Source organism: Callospermophilus lateralis, chromosome 2, assembly GCF_048772815.1.
Source record: "Callospermophilus lateralis isolate mCalLat2 chromosome 2, mCalLat2.hap1, whole genome shotgun sequence".
NCBI lineage: Eukaryota > Metazoa > Chordata > Mammalia > Rodentia > Sciuridae > Callospermophilus > Callospermophilus lateralis.
The window spans coordinates 195,473,032-195,491,199 of record NC_135306.1 but is presented as its reverse complement, the minus strand read 5'-3'; the positions used below and the strand labels follow the sequence as shown (position 1 = coordinate 195,491,199).

Below are 18,168 nucleotides of genomic sequence, written 5' to 3'. Positions count from 1 at the left end.
TTAACACTTTTTACTGAAAATTGAGTGAAGACAGTCTAGACCAGAAGCAGCCTGATGGTTTCTCTGTATTATGAGCCAGTTTTAAAGTAATGCAAACAAACTATTCTCCTGAATTCATGGCTATCAAAAAAATGCTAAGATTCATGCCCTGATAAAAGAAGAAAATTCTCTTTGAACAATTTGTTTGCTGTGTTCTATGCATAGGTAACTAGCCTATGATAAATCCAAAGAAAACCCAAAAGTATCCTTCTAGGCTGAGCATATGAAATTCATGACCACCTTGCAGGCTCATTAACACCATCCTCAAAATATGGAATAGCAGTGGCATATACGAGCTCATCTTTGGTCATTGTAGATCTCATGAAGAATGCTGGTGTCACAGAAGCAGGGGAGAAAGAAGAAAAGACAAAGTTTACCATTTTAACTTGTATTTTTATATATATTAATGTTTGATATACAGAAGAAATAGTTGTAATTTCTCTACTGTCTCTTAAATAAAATTAAAAAAAATGAAAAGTAAGGCATGAGATAAGTGTTCTCATAAACATTCTCTATGTCAAAGACATATGAGTTAACCATGTCATTAATTATTTTTTGCTCAGAATATATATATATATATATATATATATATATATATATATATATATATATATATGTTTTCTCTTTTAAGCACTTAGAGTCTAGTTTTAGTGAACAAACCTGTGATATAGATGTTTCTTTCTTTGAATTGAAGGTGATAGATGTGGATAGCATGCAATTAAAGACTTTATATTATAAATTATGCTCCTGGGAAATGAATGCCTTACCTAAAATAATTATTAATCTCTGTGGTTTAACAAAGTAAAAAAAAATTGAAGTAAAAGTTGATGTCATAGGAGGCTCAAAAATAATTAACCTCTGTGGAATGTGATCAGATAATTGGTTTTAAAACCACCATAACTTTGTGTTCTATTGCAGAGTAGGGTGAACATATTAAGAATAATGCGCAGTCTAATTTAAATGGTGAGAAGAAACAGTTTTCAACACACACAAAAAAAATGAAAAAATAAACATGGCAAATGTTTGAGATGATAGTTATACAGATCACCCTGATTTTTATCATCACATCATATACATGTATACAAACAGCACACTGTGTTCTATAAGTACAACTATCATGGCCAATTAAAAAGAAAAAAAATATTCTAAATTTGGAAACAATACTAAAACTTCTTTTTTTCCCCCAGATTTCATGAGTGATTGGAAATCTGTATCCTAATATCTGATACGTGAGGCACAGCTTGTATTGCCATTTGAAATTACCATAAATATTTATGATGAACTTTCCCTTTCTTGTAACACTACAAAATCCCTTAGCTTCCAGGAGGGCAGACTGTGTTGAGCTACACTGGAGTTTCTTCAAATACAATAATGGTAATAGATCTTCTGGTCAGATAGCTATAATCACAGGACTCACCTATTGGGCATACATTGTGTGTTACAATCTATCTAAATCTTATTTAAAGCTTAGCTCATTTAATCTTCCTAATAACCAGCCAAAAGGCAATTTTGTTTTCATGCATTTCTTGCAAAGGAGATAATGAAAACACAATCAGTTGTAATTTGAAGAAACTCAAAGTAATCTGCTGGAGAAGGCATATAGACTGTATGGAGAGAAACACATATTCAGAGTCAGTGTTAAGACTTTCTTATGTAACATAATTGTGCCAAAGGCAGTAGGGAGGGCTGTGGGCAGGCCAAAGAAAGTGCCTGGAGACAGCATGGGAGACACATGGTTTATTGGAAAAACTTTCAAGAGATCACTGACTACTCCAAAAAAGAATTCAGTGGCAACAGGCAGAAAACACCTCCATCCCTCTTGGTACTTTGACAGGTGCAGCCTCCATTCCCTGGTGGAGTTTTGTCCAATGGCAGCTACCCGGATGAGCGACATACATCCTTTCCACCCAAAACCACTCAAACAGGGTTTTTGTAAGTTAGGCTGCAGACGCAGTGACATTATCAACATTCCTTTGCTTAGTTTTCTGACCAGCATCCAAGGAGTGTCAAGAACCAGCACGATTTTGATCAGTTCCCCAAACTTCTAGGGCAGATGAGAGGATTAGAAATTTATATATATATATATATATATATATATATATATATATATATATATATATATATATATGAAACTGAGGCCAAAGAGCAGAGGCAGATTTGTCTCAAATATCAGAGAGTAACAAAGAAAAAGTCTGCAATAGAAATGCAACTTTAATTGGTAGACTTGTATATTTTGTATGTTCTTTAAATAAATATTATTTCTTAGTCATTTAAAACTTTAAAGCACACTCCTCTTCCTAGTTAAGGCTGATTTGATTCTCACTTAAGCATTAAATTTTATGAACTAGCTTCCATTTCAAAGCTGGTTTTACTTAAATCGCAAAACCTTCATAATAGTCTTAAGAGTTAAACTAGTTGGTGGATAGGATGAATATTTCATTCCATGGGTCATTTTAATCCAGCAATAGGTTTCTCCAGGTCTTAAGTAGGACAATAATTGAAATGTTTAATGGATTTTTTTAAATTTCTGAAGATAGCTTTTTATTATTTTTTTAATTTTTCTCTTGCAAATTGATTTATAGCCTAGAACAAATATATACTCAGATGTTTGAGCTAATTTATTTCTGCGAAAGTGGTATTGAAACATATCTACTACTATGCCCAAGTATTTTTTTAGGAACTATTCAATTTATTTCCAAGTGATGTTGAATCTTCTTTCATGTTATATTGATTCTCTTCCCCTACCAAGTATTAAAATATCCAGAAAGAGGCATAGTATGATTATGACTAGGCATTGATATGCCAACACTTCATATAAGTGAGACATAATATATCATTGTCTTACTAATGGTGGTTTTGTCAGATGAAAATTTGAATATTAATACTAACTTCCTTTGTAAAGTAACATAATCTTACTTTTTCTTAAGAAAGGTCGATTGAGATCTGGTATATGACCTGACCATGACAGCAAAATCAATGCTAGAACACAAATTTTTAAAAATTATAACATATAATAATTGATATATTGCACACCAATTAGGAAATAAAAAATTCTCAATAAATGATTTTATGGGAACAGCGGCGGAACATTAGGGAATGTTTGTTAAAAAATTTACCTTGTAAGCACTCACTCATTTAACATACAAAAGTTAATCAAATGAAAATCAATGAGAGTTAAGACTTCAAAGTATAAGTAAAATCTACTAATTTAAGTAAAAATATGAAATAAGCAGGGCTTATTCTCATATTCTCTAAGTTGCAAAAATTTGAGTAAATATATTACAAATATAAACTACATATTTTAAATATGCCTCATGCAGAAAAGTGAAAGATATTTCCTAATTTTGTCATTTTTTTTCAAATTGTATCCTCATAAGCCAATTCTTTTCAATTGGACTGTCTTACAAATCATTACTAACAATATTAACACTTTTTGAAATTGTGAGCACAGTACTGGAATGAAAATCTTGTAGAAACTAAATGAAAATGTCATTGAAGATTAGATGTTTCCACTTTGAAAATCCATTTTTCTCCTCTATCCCTAATTGTGTAGTTTTCAAATAAATAAATACATTACCTTATATAAGTCATTGTTATTTCTTAAGTGATATCACATCAAAATCTATTATTATAGAAAAGAGTTCCTTTCCAATTTTCTTATTGAATTCATCGAGAACAACATATGAAATATAGGTGAACATAAACACCAAATCTGCAAACTTATGTTTCAATCATATGTGTCTTTGCTTTGCCTCCTTTTCAGATTTGAATCACCCTTTCCATTCTATCAGCACAGCAGGTCACCAATAAAAGAAGTTATTGCCAATGGTTATAATTCCTTTAGACATACGCTTCCCAGTAGACCCTCATATTAGTTACTGTGACCAGAACAACCAAGAGAAACATATGGATAATTGCTTTATGGGAATTGTGGGAAAAGTGCTAGGTTTACATGATTTGGAACCAGAACGTTTTCCTCAGCTACACTGTAGTAAACAGTGGCATTACCTTTATCACATAGGGTATATGGTAACATGGGGTCATGACTATTACTAAAAATCAACCTCATCTATTTTTATCAATCTCTCTTATAATTAAGACAATGTGATAATGACTGAGAGTTTTGGTGTTTGTCTAAGTGTTCAGATATAGAGAGATACACAACACACTCCTCAGGAGATGAGGAGAATCCAAGCCCATTCTTCTATTACAAATGGCAACCACCTAAGCCATTTATAATAGAAGAATGGGTTTGGATTCTCCTCATCTCACAAGAAGTGTGTTAGATCTGATCTTTTCTAAATGCCACACTTCTGTTCTTTGTGATGCTTCTGGTAGGATTTGTACATTGTGTTTCTGGGTGCTGTTTCTATGTGGCTTCCAGTTACAGTCTATGGAAGGAAGGAAAATACAAAGAGTGAGAAAGAAGGAATATGGGGAGGAAAGGATGCAGAACGAAGACATGAACCCCTTCTTGTTTTTGCAATCCTTTTAATGTGAATACAACCACAATGGACACTCAAGGATTTCCTATCTCAAGATACTCTCTTCTCAGGTAGGAACAGCAGTCTAGCATCACCCACTTTGGTTTCCAAAGACACTTCCTTAGGTGTGCCTGCAGAGAATTGAACCCTGCTGGGTCCTAGTCTGGTCTTATTGGCTGATCTGAGAACAGCATCTCTTCTTCAAGCCTTCCTAGCCAGCTAACAGAAGTGCTTCCTCTTAGCTCTAATGTTCTGGTGAAGATATCTCTAATGTTCTATTGAAGATATCTCTTCCATATTGTACCTTGATACCAAAAACTGTAGCCTCTCTCTGCAGTTACTAAAACTGAAATTAACAGTGTTCCCTTCATGCTCTTTTAGATTTTAATATGCTTCACACCTTACTTTGAATCTTGGTGAGATTTTGTTTTCCTAAGGGACCCTGAGTTAATTGAACATAGGTGTCAATATATGGGAAATTTTGAGCCAATTCTCAATTCTTGGTGGCTTCCAAAGGGTTATGTATTTATCTGTTTTTCTCAATATGAATACTGTTCAACCACCAGTGTTGACTCACCTATCTATTGAATAAAAAGATAACTAAAGAGAATTTACTGTGAGATTAGTAAAGTTCGTCAACTTTAGGATGGAAAAAATTGAGGACTGAAGAAGTTAAATTCTGTTAAATTAAAAAAAAAAATCAAAGTCAAAGTACCTGTCCAGGCTTTTATGAACTGAAGCCTATTGTTTTCAAACAATTATTATACATAAAGCCTCATTGAAATAAGTGAATACAATTGAGAAAATGAAATCATAATGCAGCTTTAAAGTGTCAGTGGTGTACGTCAATCAGGAATGAATGAAGAAATATGATTTAAATGCATAAAGAAAGGTGCAAAAAACAGCATTTCATCAAGACCAAGGATGCATGCAAGAAACGTGAACAGAGCTTAGAAATATACTTGTATCATTAATCACTTAATCTACAGAGAATTGAAGTGTTAGCAAGAAAAAAAAGAAGAAAACATAAAGTTAAAAAAGAGACAATTCAGAAATTCTGTTACCTTTAATAATTTTTTAAATTATTACAAGTATATAAGAGGAGGAGAATGAAAGACAGATATAGGAGGACTAATTATCTACTAGGGATCAGTCTAAGCTGATGTTCTGAGGTTCTATAACACAATGTTCCTAAATACTTATGAAATTATTATCATATTACACATGAAATGAGATATTATCCAAGGTTCAAGCACTGGACATTAGGACAACTGCAGCACAAAAAGGAAAAAGGAATATATAGTAAATAATATTATACGTGTGTATATATAGCAACAAAAGAAAATAAAAGTATAGGTTTACATATATATTTCTCATTCTGTGTACACACTGTCAATTATGTAATCTTCTCTACAAAACTGCAGAAATTCCATTTTGAAAAGATAGTTTTGTGGGTCAGGGATACTAATATAAAGTACAATTTTTATGTTCTTCTTTAACTTACAGAGGCTTTACACCAAAACAAGTATGTGTGTTTAATCCCACATGTTTAATCCCATAGCTGGAAATTGAAAAGACACAAATATAAATAAATCAAAAGAATCACTTGTGACTCCTTGGCTTGTTCCTGTGTTCTCTCCACTTCAATGCTACAGTCCACTAATCATGCCCTCCACCTGCCTCTACTTTGCAACCTAAGTCCTGGTAAATACACATTCTCTAGGAATGCATTTTAGAGCTGAGAACTTTTCTGAGAGCTTCTTTCACATCCTTATTTCTCAGGCTATAGATAAGGGGGTTCAGCATGGGTATCACCACAGTGTAGAACACTGTGGCCACTTTGTCAGCATCTCTACCATTGCCTGAAGTGGGTCTGCAGTAAATGGAAAGGATTGTTCCATGGAAGACAATGGTGGCTGTGAGAAGGCTGTGGAAAAAGCTTTGCACCTCCCCTCTGCAGAGCGCATCTTCAGGATGGTGGTGAGAATGAACAGGTAGGAGGTGAGGATGATCACAATGGTCATAGATTCATTCATTGCAAGTAGCCAAGATGAACAGCAGCACCTTGTTCACAGTGACATCAGAGCAAGCAAGACTTAGGAGAGTGGGTAGATCACAGAAGAAGTGATTGATCACATTTGACCTATAGAATGGGATCTCAAGGGCTGAGCACAAGTGAATCAGAGCACAGACTGATGCTAAGAGGTAACAGCCAGAAACCAACTCTGCACAGAGCTTCTGGGACATGATGACTATGTACAGCAGAGGACTGCAGATGGCCACAAAGTGATCATAGGCCATCACAGCCAGGAGGAAGACCTCTGTAACCACACAAGTGCAAAACAAATAGAACTGTACCATGCAAGCTGGGAAGGAGATAGCTTTGTCCTTGGTTAAGATGTTGGCCAGCACATTTGGCACAATGACTGAGGAGTAGCCAAAGTCCACAAGAGAAAAATTGCTGAGAAACAAGTACATGGGAGTGTTAAGTTGAGAGCTTACCTGGATCAGAGCAACCATGCCCAGGTTGGCTAAAACTGTTACTCCATAGATCAGAAGGAACACCAGAAAGAGAAGGACTCTCATCTCAGGGACATCTGACAATCCCAGAAGAATGAACTCTGTCACAGTGTTGCAGTTTTCCTCAGCCATGTGCCTACTAGCTATGTGCCTGGGGAGGAAAAAAAACCCTACATGTTATACTTTATTATGCGATTCAAATATGATTTTGGATGGTAAAAAATGAATAAATACAATAAACAAATAACAACAGACTCAATAGGATACTTTAATTTTACCTATCAAGGAATGAGAAATCTTTCACATGAAATTTGACAAAAATTATAGCATTGCATAATAGAGATGTATAAAGTCTATAGTTTATTTCAGAGATCATATGAAATAATTAATATTTATGAAAACTTGTATACATGCTTTGATTAGCTATTCAAAATTGCAAGCTTGGCATAGAATCATGAGGAGTGATGCCAAAATATTATTTGATTGGACTTATTTCTCTATAAATTTTAAAACCATTTTACCTAACTTATTCTGTGATCAATACTCTAAATATTATGATCCAATGAAATAAATTTTAAAATCTAGGGTAACATTTTCTGAGTTTTCCACTATATGTATGCTAAACACTCCATAATGCACATGGGCATCCCTCTCCATCACCCCAATGACCAACACCACCAAACAACCCCAGGATGATACTGTTAGTCATTTCACACAGTTGAGAAATCCTGCAAGGGACACTTGCAAGTGCTTTGGGCAGAGCTAAAGTAATTCCTCTCTTTTCCACTTCAGAGATGATTCACACATCTATGTGCTTCAATGGAAATCCTCATGGGTTTCTCATGGCCACTCTCAGCATTGTGGTTACTGTCAGGAGACTCTTCATGCAGGCTCAACCAGGTTGCAGAGATGGAGTTCTTGTGAGAGAGATGTAAAGGAAGGATGGTAAAAGACATTCATCCCCATTATTTATGTTGATTTTCCTCTCACACTAGCCTTTCTTATGAGACATGTGGTTTTGCAGATTTGTTCCCATTTCCCATTGAGAATGTTGTTTACTATAGAAGCAGCAGTACATTTTCTTAAAGGAGTGCTTAAAATTTGGCATTTCTCAAAGCATTCTCTAAGAAAAGGATAATATATACACAGATTTTTTTTAAAAAAATTGTAATACTATTTCCATCCTTTATACATCATTCTTCTTCACATATGATTACAATAGATTTCAAACATAGGAAAATATATCAAGTTTTCAGGTCCCAGAAAATATTATTAATAACCACAGTCCCCCCAAATAATGAGCTTGTAATCCAACCTACCTGTATAGTAGACATTCAACTGTTTTCTCTTTTTTCTGAAAATGTTATGATGGAAAATGTCATAGAATTTATGTCTATGGATGTTCCTCTGGGATCTGTGTTCCCTAAAATTCTCAAAACAATCACTGATCTCTGTAGGATATCAACACAATATCAAGAAAACTCTTGGGATCGAACAATTTTTTCCACTATGAGATACAAAATGGGGAAAATAAATAATGTGGTACATATTATAATTCTGATTTTTTTATATGTTATTAAAAGCTAACACCATTCATTGAGAATTTTGATGAATTTGAAACACTGCATGCTACATCCAAGCATTGTGTCTATGAGACCTCACATTGCTATTATGAAATATATGAATGCATCTTGTAAGTTTGTCTGCCTTATATGTAACAGCTCCTTCCTGCAAGGTAATGGGTCTGAAGATACATTATTCTCCAAAGAAATAGTGGGGATAATGAACCTCCATTAGTGAGAATAATAGCCATTGCTCACATTTAGTGAGCACTTTCTATGTGCAAGGTACTTTTCTAAATTCAACTATTAAAATATTTCTTCTTTATTTTTATAAAAATAAAAGTATCAATGATTTTATATCCATTACAATTGAAGTGACTGAAGCACAGACAGGTGTAATTTGCCCAAAGTCACAGAGAATCCTTAGTGGAGATGGGCCCCATGATACTTTTCAGTTTGTACTACCACTTGACTATGGGAAGAGCATAGCTTTAAGGGAGGACAGAGTCCATGTGCAATTCCAGAGGCCATTGTACTGGGGTGCGTCACCATTCTTCCTGTCTTCTCCATACCTGAATATAGAACTTTAACACGAATTCAAGATGTTCAAACCACAGTCTATGTGCCCCTAGGTAGAGCAAACATTTAACATTTTCATGGAAGTAAGTAGTTTCTTATAAGCCATTTCTAAATTCTAAAAAGAAAAAAAAAACTCTTCCAAGTTTGATCTGAAGATTTTCTTAATTTAAGGAATCTTGGGTTTCCTCTTAAATTTTCAGCTAGTATATCTACATTCCTTTTACCCTATACTTTAATGGGATTTTCTCTTATCCATTCACATTTTTTTGGTGAATTACTCTAATGAGAAAAAAAAAATCCCAAACTTCAGACACATCATCAAGAATACAGGCAAGAACAAATATTGTCAAGGATGTGGGAAAAAGGGAAGCTCATTCATTGCTGGTAGGACTACAAATTGGTGCAACACTATAGATAGCAGTATGGAGCTTCCTCAGAAAACTCTTGGAATAGAACCACCATTTGACCCTGCTATCCCACTCCTAGGTTTATACCTAAAGGACTTAAAATCATCATACTACAGTGGTGCAGCCATGTCAATGTTTATAGCAGCTCAGTTCACAATAGCTAAACTATGAAAGCAAACTAAGTGTCCTTCAATAGATGAATGGATAAAGAAAATGTGGTACACACATTCAATGTAATATTAATCAGTTTTAAAGAAGAATGAAATCATGGCATTTGCTGGTAAATAGATGAAGTTGGAGAATATCATGCTAAGCAATATAAGCCAATTCCCCAAAACTGAAGGTTGAATGTTTTCTATGATGTGCAGATGTAAATTCATATTAAGTGGGGCACTAGGGAAGAATAGAGTTGTCGTAGATTAGGTAGAGGGGAGTGAAGGGAAGGGAGAAGAGGGTATATGGGGATAGTAGAAGGAAACAGAATGAAACTGACATTATTACCTTTTATCTGCATGATCAATGTGATTCTATAACATGTACAATCAGAAAAATGAGAAATTTTACCTCATCTATGTATGATGTATCAAAGAAAATAAATGCATTCTACTGACATGTATAACTAATTAAAATGAATTAAAACATTTTTGAAAAAGGACAACTTGAAATATTCATGACGTTTGAAGTCTTCTTCAGCAAAACAATTCAACTCTTATTTTCCCCTGGGGTATACAAGTGTATTTTCATGGAAAAGAGCATGTATTTTAGTCTATGGAGGAATATTTTGAAATCAGATATAAAGTAGTCTGATGGAAATATTTGTTGAATACTAATTCAGTGTGCTCCTAGTAAACCTAAAACTTTTGTCACAAGATGAATACTACTGAAGAGAACGTCCCATGATACCGAAGCAAAAAGAGTATTTGCAATGAACATAATTGACTATGATGAATGTCATCCAACAAATGCCACACAGCAAGCTATTTGCATTTCAATATTTCATACTTAAAGACCTGTGAGGCAATTGTAAAAGCTGGTTGATTTTTATTTCTGGAAGAAAAACGTAGGGTCAACACTGCAACATATTTTTACAGGAATCAACTTCTTTAACAAGATTCCTAAAGTGCACAATAGAAAACCAATAAGTGAGTGGAATTAAACTAAAATTCTTCTGCATAGCAAGAAAAACAAGTAAAAGCATGCACAGTGACACTCTAGAATGGAAGAAATTTTTTGCCACCTGTTCCTCAATAATTAATATCTAGAATATATAAAGAACTAAAAAAAAAATCTTAACACTAAAACACCAAATAGTTCAATTAATAAATGAACAAAAGAACTACACACATACTTTTCAGAAGACAAAATGCAGATGACATACAAATACATGAAAAAAAAAACAAAATTTCTAGCAAACAGGAATTTATTTCTCCTGTCTGACTTTTCTCCCTCCCTACTGCTTTCTATTCTTCCTAGTCTCTGTTAACAATTATTCTATTCTCAACTTTTTAAATTCCACATAGAAGTGGGATTATGTGATAATTGTGTTTCTCTGTCCTGCTTTTCCACTTCATATAATATTGCCCAGGTCTATCTGTGTTTTTGCAAATGAAAGTTTTTCATAATATACATCTAAACCACACAATATCAAACAATATGCTACAATTTCATATAGATAAAATAGTATATATGCAAGGTTAAATGTGAATGTTAAATCTTATAAACTGTTTATTTTGAATAACAAACTCATATGTAGAAGAATGATGGATATCTTCAATTTGCATATGGTAAGACCTGAGAAAATCTTTGCACTAAACTTTCCTGAATTTGAAAAAGTGATTAACTCTAGTAACTTTGAAACAAAATGCTCTAAAACTTATTTGTTAAAAATAACAAGCCTTATTGAATTGGTCAGCTGCAATATTGTCATTTACTACAACATGAAATAGAAATGATACTGAAAACACTTGAATCCTAGAATTAAGTTAGTTTTCTACAAATATATTATTTAATTGAAATTAGAAATCCAAATGCATATCCCCATGAAAACAAATATTTTCAGGAATATTTAAAAAGTTTAATTATATTTTATCAAAATGTATAGTTCATATATTTTAATTAGTGATGTAATGTGATTATTATTAATAATTACAAAACAAAAATTATAATGAACAAAATAACATTATAAGAAGAAATACATTATTTGGCCATATGAAATTGCGTGCCAGATTACTCTATTTTCTTAATAAAATACATGGAAATTTTAAAAAAATATATTAATGATTGTTTATAATTTTATCTAAACAAATTTAGTAAAGAGGAGAAAAATGACACCCAAGGTATTTTTTAAAAAGTGAGTTTATTAAAGTAGAAATCTGGTGTTTTTAATCTGCATGGTGAATAAGACTTCATGACTTTATCTTATTTTGAATAATCATATGATGATATTAATTATCTTTCAACATTTAATACAACTCCAGATACTTTTCTTTCAAGGTGAATGAGAATTCTATTAGGAAGAACTCAAGGATTATGCCTTTATTTTTAAAAAGTACATAATGCATTGATAATATTTGTGACATCTTAACATATAGAATGGCAGCATGAATAACAAGTTGGGCAGGTGTGCATCAACATTGCTTTTGCTGGTAAGATCTTCTCATATCCAAACTATGAGACATAAATCTCTGGTGGAGTATAAAATAGATATTGTGCTGACACATTGGAGCTTCTTTACAAATGAATTGGGGATGTAGACCAGATTTTACTTAAATTTCATGCTAAGTAACCTGTATACACTACACAACAAATGCACACACATATACAAGTACATGCAAGTTATATCACATTAACTTAAAGAACTATTTGTTGGTTCTTAGATTCAGTATTACATTCTCTCCAACCTGAGTTTATTTATTCTATTTTACCTTGAATAAAATTCTTTCTTAAAGGTATTTGCAAAACTCTACTCAATCTCATTTCCAAGGCAAAGTCCAGATTACACCTAGTTTATGAAGACATTGTTCAAATAAACCTTAATGCATTTTAACATTCTCTTTATGATAAATCTTAATGAGTCTTATTATTTTCACCTTCATGAAATGATCATATACTTCAGTGTTGTACTATGCATTATTTTAACTGTTATTTCTAATTTGTAAATAAAATTTCTATGTTTATTTATAGGCTGGATTACAATAGGTATCTAATAAGGGAGATTAAACTAATATTGAGTTATACAAAGATCACAGATGAAATGCATGTTGTCTTAATCTTCACAGTTTAGAAACTATATTGTGCTAACTAAATTTGTGATTAAATATATTAATGATAAGAGAGATTGCTGACATTTTCAGTACCGAAAAGAGTCAAGTTTGTTCCGTTGGAAGTAAAATCCATTTCCACTCCATTGCACAATATTAACTATGTCAATATTAATGGTATCCTTGAAACCAACCTTCAATAACACACTTTATATATGAGAACTAACTTTATGATACTATGATGCTCAAAAAGAAGAGACTTTACCACAAAATAATTTGCTGACAGTGTCCTTGACATCCTTATTTCTCAGACTGTAGATGAGGGGGTTCAACATGGGGATCACCACTGTGTAAAACACAGAGGCCACTTTGACCGTGTGCCTGGAGTTCTTGGAGTTGGGCACACAGTAGAGGAACAGGATGGTGCCATGGAAGATGGAGACGGCTGTCAGGTGAGAGGCACAGGTGGAGAAGGCCTTGAGTCGCCCAGTGACTGATCGCATCTTGAGGATGGTAATGACTATGAACAAGTAAGACGTGAGGATGATGAGCAGTGTGCTGACTCCATTGAAAGTGGCAAAAATGAAGAGCAGCAAATAGTTGGTGTGGGGATCTGAGCATGAGAGGGAGAGCAGGGAGGAGAACTCACAGAAGAAGTGGTCAATGGTGTTGGAGCCATGGAAAGACAGCTGCAGAGCAGAGCACGTTAGTATCAGGGAACAGGCCACCCCCCATGCATAGGATCCTGCCACCAGCACAGCACAGAGTTTCTGGGACATGGCCACTGTGTAGAGCAGAGGGTTGCAGATGGCCACAAAGCGATCATAGGCCATCACTGCTAGCAGAAAAGCTTCAGTTACCACGAAGGTACAAAAGAAAGAGTATTGTACTATACATTCTGAAAAAGAGATGCTTCTGTCTGTTGCAACTAGGTTCACAAGCATCTTGGGAGCAATGGTGGAGGAATAGCAGAAATCCACAAAAGAGAGGTGGCTGAGGAAAAAGTACATGGGGGTGTGAAGTTTGGGATTAATTTTGATTATGGCAATCATCCCAATGTTCCCTACCACTGTGACACTGTAGATATCCAGAAAAACTAAGAAGAGGGGCACTTGCAGTTGTGGGTAATCTGAGAAGCCTAAGAAGGTGAACATGACCCCACTTTTATTTCCATCTGAGAGTACCATGGCTTCTTTAGGTAATAATATTAAAGTTAGTCTTGAAAATGAAAATAATAATGAATGATGTGAAGAAACAGGAACCTTGTTTGATTCCTTTACAGAACCTGTAGAATGAAGCAAATTTTCTTTAGGATCTGGATTTTCATTATACAAAATAGACCGTATGTTTAAATTTTAGCAAGCAACACCATTTTAAATTTTCAAGAGAATAAAGTTCTTGAACAAAATTTTAAGTTATCAAAAGTAATTTTGAACATTAAGACATATGGGAAAATGAGCTCAAAATATTTATGGCTATTTTAAAAATATCCTTGCACAAAAATTTCAGCTATTATTGAATATTGCATATTCATGAAAATGAAGCCTACCAGTTTTGTGATTGATTATGTCAGCTCTGTATCTATGAGAATGCTTTCAACAAATTAACTTTTATTATGTTTACATGGTACTGTTTACTGCCAGCACCATTTCTTGTGGCTCTATTGCTAATTCCATATAGCACTTTAATCTGTTTAACCCAATAAATATGATGCTGAAATATATAACAGTCATATTTCAGAGGATATTCTTTTCAACTCTTTTAACATTAAACACTGAATAACAAATTTAGAACAAATTATAAAGATGGTCTAGTTGATTGTTTCATCGTTTTTGAGTTGATAAAACAAGCCAGGGAAAGTCTAACCTTCCAAATGACACAAAAAGACCAATCTTCACCTCTGTCTTAAGCTCTGATCCACAGACTCCTAGCCATGAGTCCATTCCGTACAGTAGAATTCTAGGTCTAGATACTAACACATTTCCTTTGTTAATAATCACACTTTTAATTTGTAAGCAAACCAGGGACTTTTATACATAGAAATAAACCCATGACCATGAAACTATCACAGAACATCAAAGGAAAGAATAGAATGAGATCCAGGGAAATGTTTTCACCCAGGAGTATCAAGAGTAACTAATTATATTTAGGAATCCACCAGAAATTTTCCAAAGACAATCTGTTTACTCTGTGTCTCTGTATCTCTCTCTCTCTCTATTGTTCCTTGTTTCTGTTTCTGTCTCTTTCTCTTTCTCATTGGATCCAGTAATCATTAGATGCTACCATACCACAAATGTCTTTCTCTATTTTTTTTTTTTTTTGGTAAAGTTGTCTATGTTCACATAACCAAAGAGATAGTTTTCAGGTAGTGCATCAATATAATTGGCAAAATATATGCATGATTAAGACATTCAAAGGCTCCAAGTTTTTTATGTTTATAAATACTAATCATTAGTGTAAACTCAAAAGAAAATATTTAGTGTGACCTCAAAAGGAGCGATCACAAAGCCAAAGACTCTGATTATCACATTTTTAATAATAACATTTCATTTATCTAAAGCTTTAAAAATTCATTTCAAACCTGTATTACATAGAAGATATTGACTCCTATGATCCATATGCAGTTATACGGCTAGGAACTTTATGTATCTTTGGGTTCAGGAAACACAATGGCGCAAATCTTCTTCCCTATTGGCTTTTCTCTCCAGTGTGATTACTACGTTTTTTTCACAGGAATCACATTTCCTATTTTATAATCTTAATAAAGTTGATAGCTTTTACTTTCTTTCACTAGAGTCTATTCTATCAGAATGTATTTCATTTTACTTATATCCTTGCCTATTCTACATTGTCCATGCCTCCACAATTTGCAGAAGTGAAACAATACACATTCCCCAGCTTTTCAGTGCTGTTGTTCCTCCCTGCACCATACCTTCTTTGAGGAGCTTGGCTGAGCCAGGGCTTCTAATACAAAGCCTGACAGTCGGTGCTTTCTTGTTCCTTGCAAATTCACATTTCTCAAGGATCATGTCCATCTAGTGACTTTCTTCCATCTTCACTTGTCCTTATGATTGAAATAAATTTCAATCTTTCTTTTGAATTTTAAACCTGATAAACCAAAGTTGGGCTTTCTCCTGGTTGGGAGAAAAATGTGTGTTCTTATACCTGTAGATAAGACCCTTGGAGACAAGAACCCTAGAGACCAGATATTGTCCCCATTCTCTAGAGGTGACAAAGCAACTATTAAACTAATCACCTTATCTGATAGTTATTTTTTAATTATGTATTTTTAAATTATCACAAATAAATTCTGCATTATGGACTACTCTGTGACATTTCAATACATGTACACAATATGTAATGGTCAGATTAGGGTAGATGTCAAATCTATTACCTCATGCAGTTATAATTTCTTTATCTTGGGAACATCCAAGACACTCTCCACCAGTTTAGGAAATGTTCACTAATTATCTCCAACTGTATTCTATCATAATATGGAACATTGACAGCTCTAATCTATGTAATAGCCTTTCCAAACCCTGCTTCCCTGACACCCTTCCAAGGCTCTGGTAATGTTTTTCTGTTCTTTACTACTGAATCAGCTCTTTAGTTTCCACATATAGGGAAGAGCGTGCTGTACTTTTTCTGTATTAGTTTCACTTAGTATCAGATTTTCCACTTCCATCCTTGTTCCTGCAAATTATGTGATTTCATTTTTTCTAGCTGAATATTACTCCATTGTTTCCTTTACCACTCCCCATACATCAATGGATACTTAGTTTGATTCCATATCTTGACTCTTATACAAAGTGCTGCAGTAAACACATGAGTGCAAAAGTCACTTGTACATACCGAGTTTAGTTTCTGATTTAACTTCCCAGTAGTGGGATTGCTCAACCATATTTTAGTTCTATGTCTGGTATTTTGAGAAAACTCTATGTATTTTCCATAATGGGCTATATTTATTTTCATCCCCACCAACAGTGTACAAGAAATCCTCTTACTTCTCACGTTCATTAACAATTGCTACTTCTCTTCTTTTAGATAATTGCTACTCCAAATGGGATGAGATAATATATCACTGTGGTTTTCATTTGCATTTCTTGATAATGTTATTGAACTATTCATATCACTTGCTTAGAGTTAATGGAATTATTTTTAGGGTTTTTCTGAGTTGTTCAAGTCCCTATACATTATGGATATTAATCCCATGTTGCAGGGATAGTTTGTCCCTATTTTCCTTCCATTTGGTATGTTGTCTCTTTGCTATGTTGGTCATTTCATTTGCTGCACAAATGATGTTTTAGTTTATGTCATCTCATGTGTCAATTTTTCCTTGTTTTGCCTGTGCTTTGGAGATCATACCCAAAAAACATTCATCCAGATCAATGTCCTGATACATGTCTTTATGTTTTCTTCCATTACTTTCATAATGAGGGGTCTTTAGTTTAAGATATTAATGAGTTTTAACTTGATATTGATATATGGTGAATGATCAGAATTTGTTGATTGTTGGTTTTTTTAATTTGTTTCTACATATGGATATCTGGTGACCTCAGCACCATCTATTAAGGAGGATTTCCTTTCTCTAATGTAAGTTTTTTTTTTTCTTTTTCTGTTTTGTTTTTGTCATTGCAAAAGTCAGTCAGCTGTAAATACTTGGACTTATGTTTGTGTTCTCTGTGTTGCTCCTACGTGTGTATTCTCATTCCAGTAGTATTCTGTACATTTCTGGTACAATTCAGCCATGGAGCCATGTATCTGATCCTGAGCTTTACTTTGCCGAGAAGTTTGTATTACTGAAACAATCTCGGTAATTACCATTGCTCTGTCAGGTTTTTTTACGTATACATGGTTCATTTTGCATAGTTGTATGTGTCCAGAAATTTATCCATTTGTTCTGGGTTTCCTAATTTGTTGGTGCATAGGTGTTCATCACATTTCCAAATGATCCCATATTTTTTATGTAGAATAAATAATTTTGAAATGTTCAATATTAAGAAATAATGAACGTTTGAGGAGACAGATATAACTTGATTCAAACATTACACAGTATATACATGGTACCCTCATTTATCCACAATTTTTTTCATTATTATGTATAAGTTAAAGTAAATTAATTTGAATCAAATAAGTATGATGTGGAATGGAGGAGGGTTGATATTTTTGTTTTGTTTTGAATAAAGGACATATAGTTTCATGGCCTTCAACAGATAATAAATACAAAGAAGGTGAGATGCCTCACATTTATTCTCTCCCAAGCTCTTGGTAGAAACACCCAGGCCTAAAGACATTTTTCTGATTACATGCTTTTTCT

General features: G+C 33.7%; 1 protein-coding gene and 1 pseudogene across 1 annotated transcript; both read right to left on the bottom strand.

The window, feature by feature from the left end:
- Positions 1-6,242: 6,242 nt before the first annotated feature.
- LOC143391727 (olfactory receptor 5L1-like) lies at positions 6,243-7,175 on the bottom strand (annotated as a pseudogene).
- Positions 7,176-13,096: 5,921 nt separating this feature from the next.
- LOC143391726 (olfactory receptor 5D18-like) lies at positions 13,097-14,038 on the bottom strand. The gene has a single exon (XM_076844478.2). The coding sequence runs from the start codon at positions 14,036-14,038 to the stop codon at positions 13,097-13,099; it is 942 nt and encodes a 313-aa protein (XP_076700593.2).
- Positions 14,039-18,168: the final 4,130 nt, after the last annotated feature.

Coding starts and splice junctions, on each gene's coding strand:
- LOC143391726 (XM_076844478.2), bottom strand. CDS start 14,038: ATGGTACTCTCAGATGGAAATAAAAGTGGGGTCATGTTCACCTTCTTA.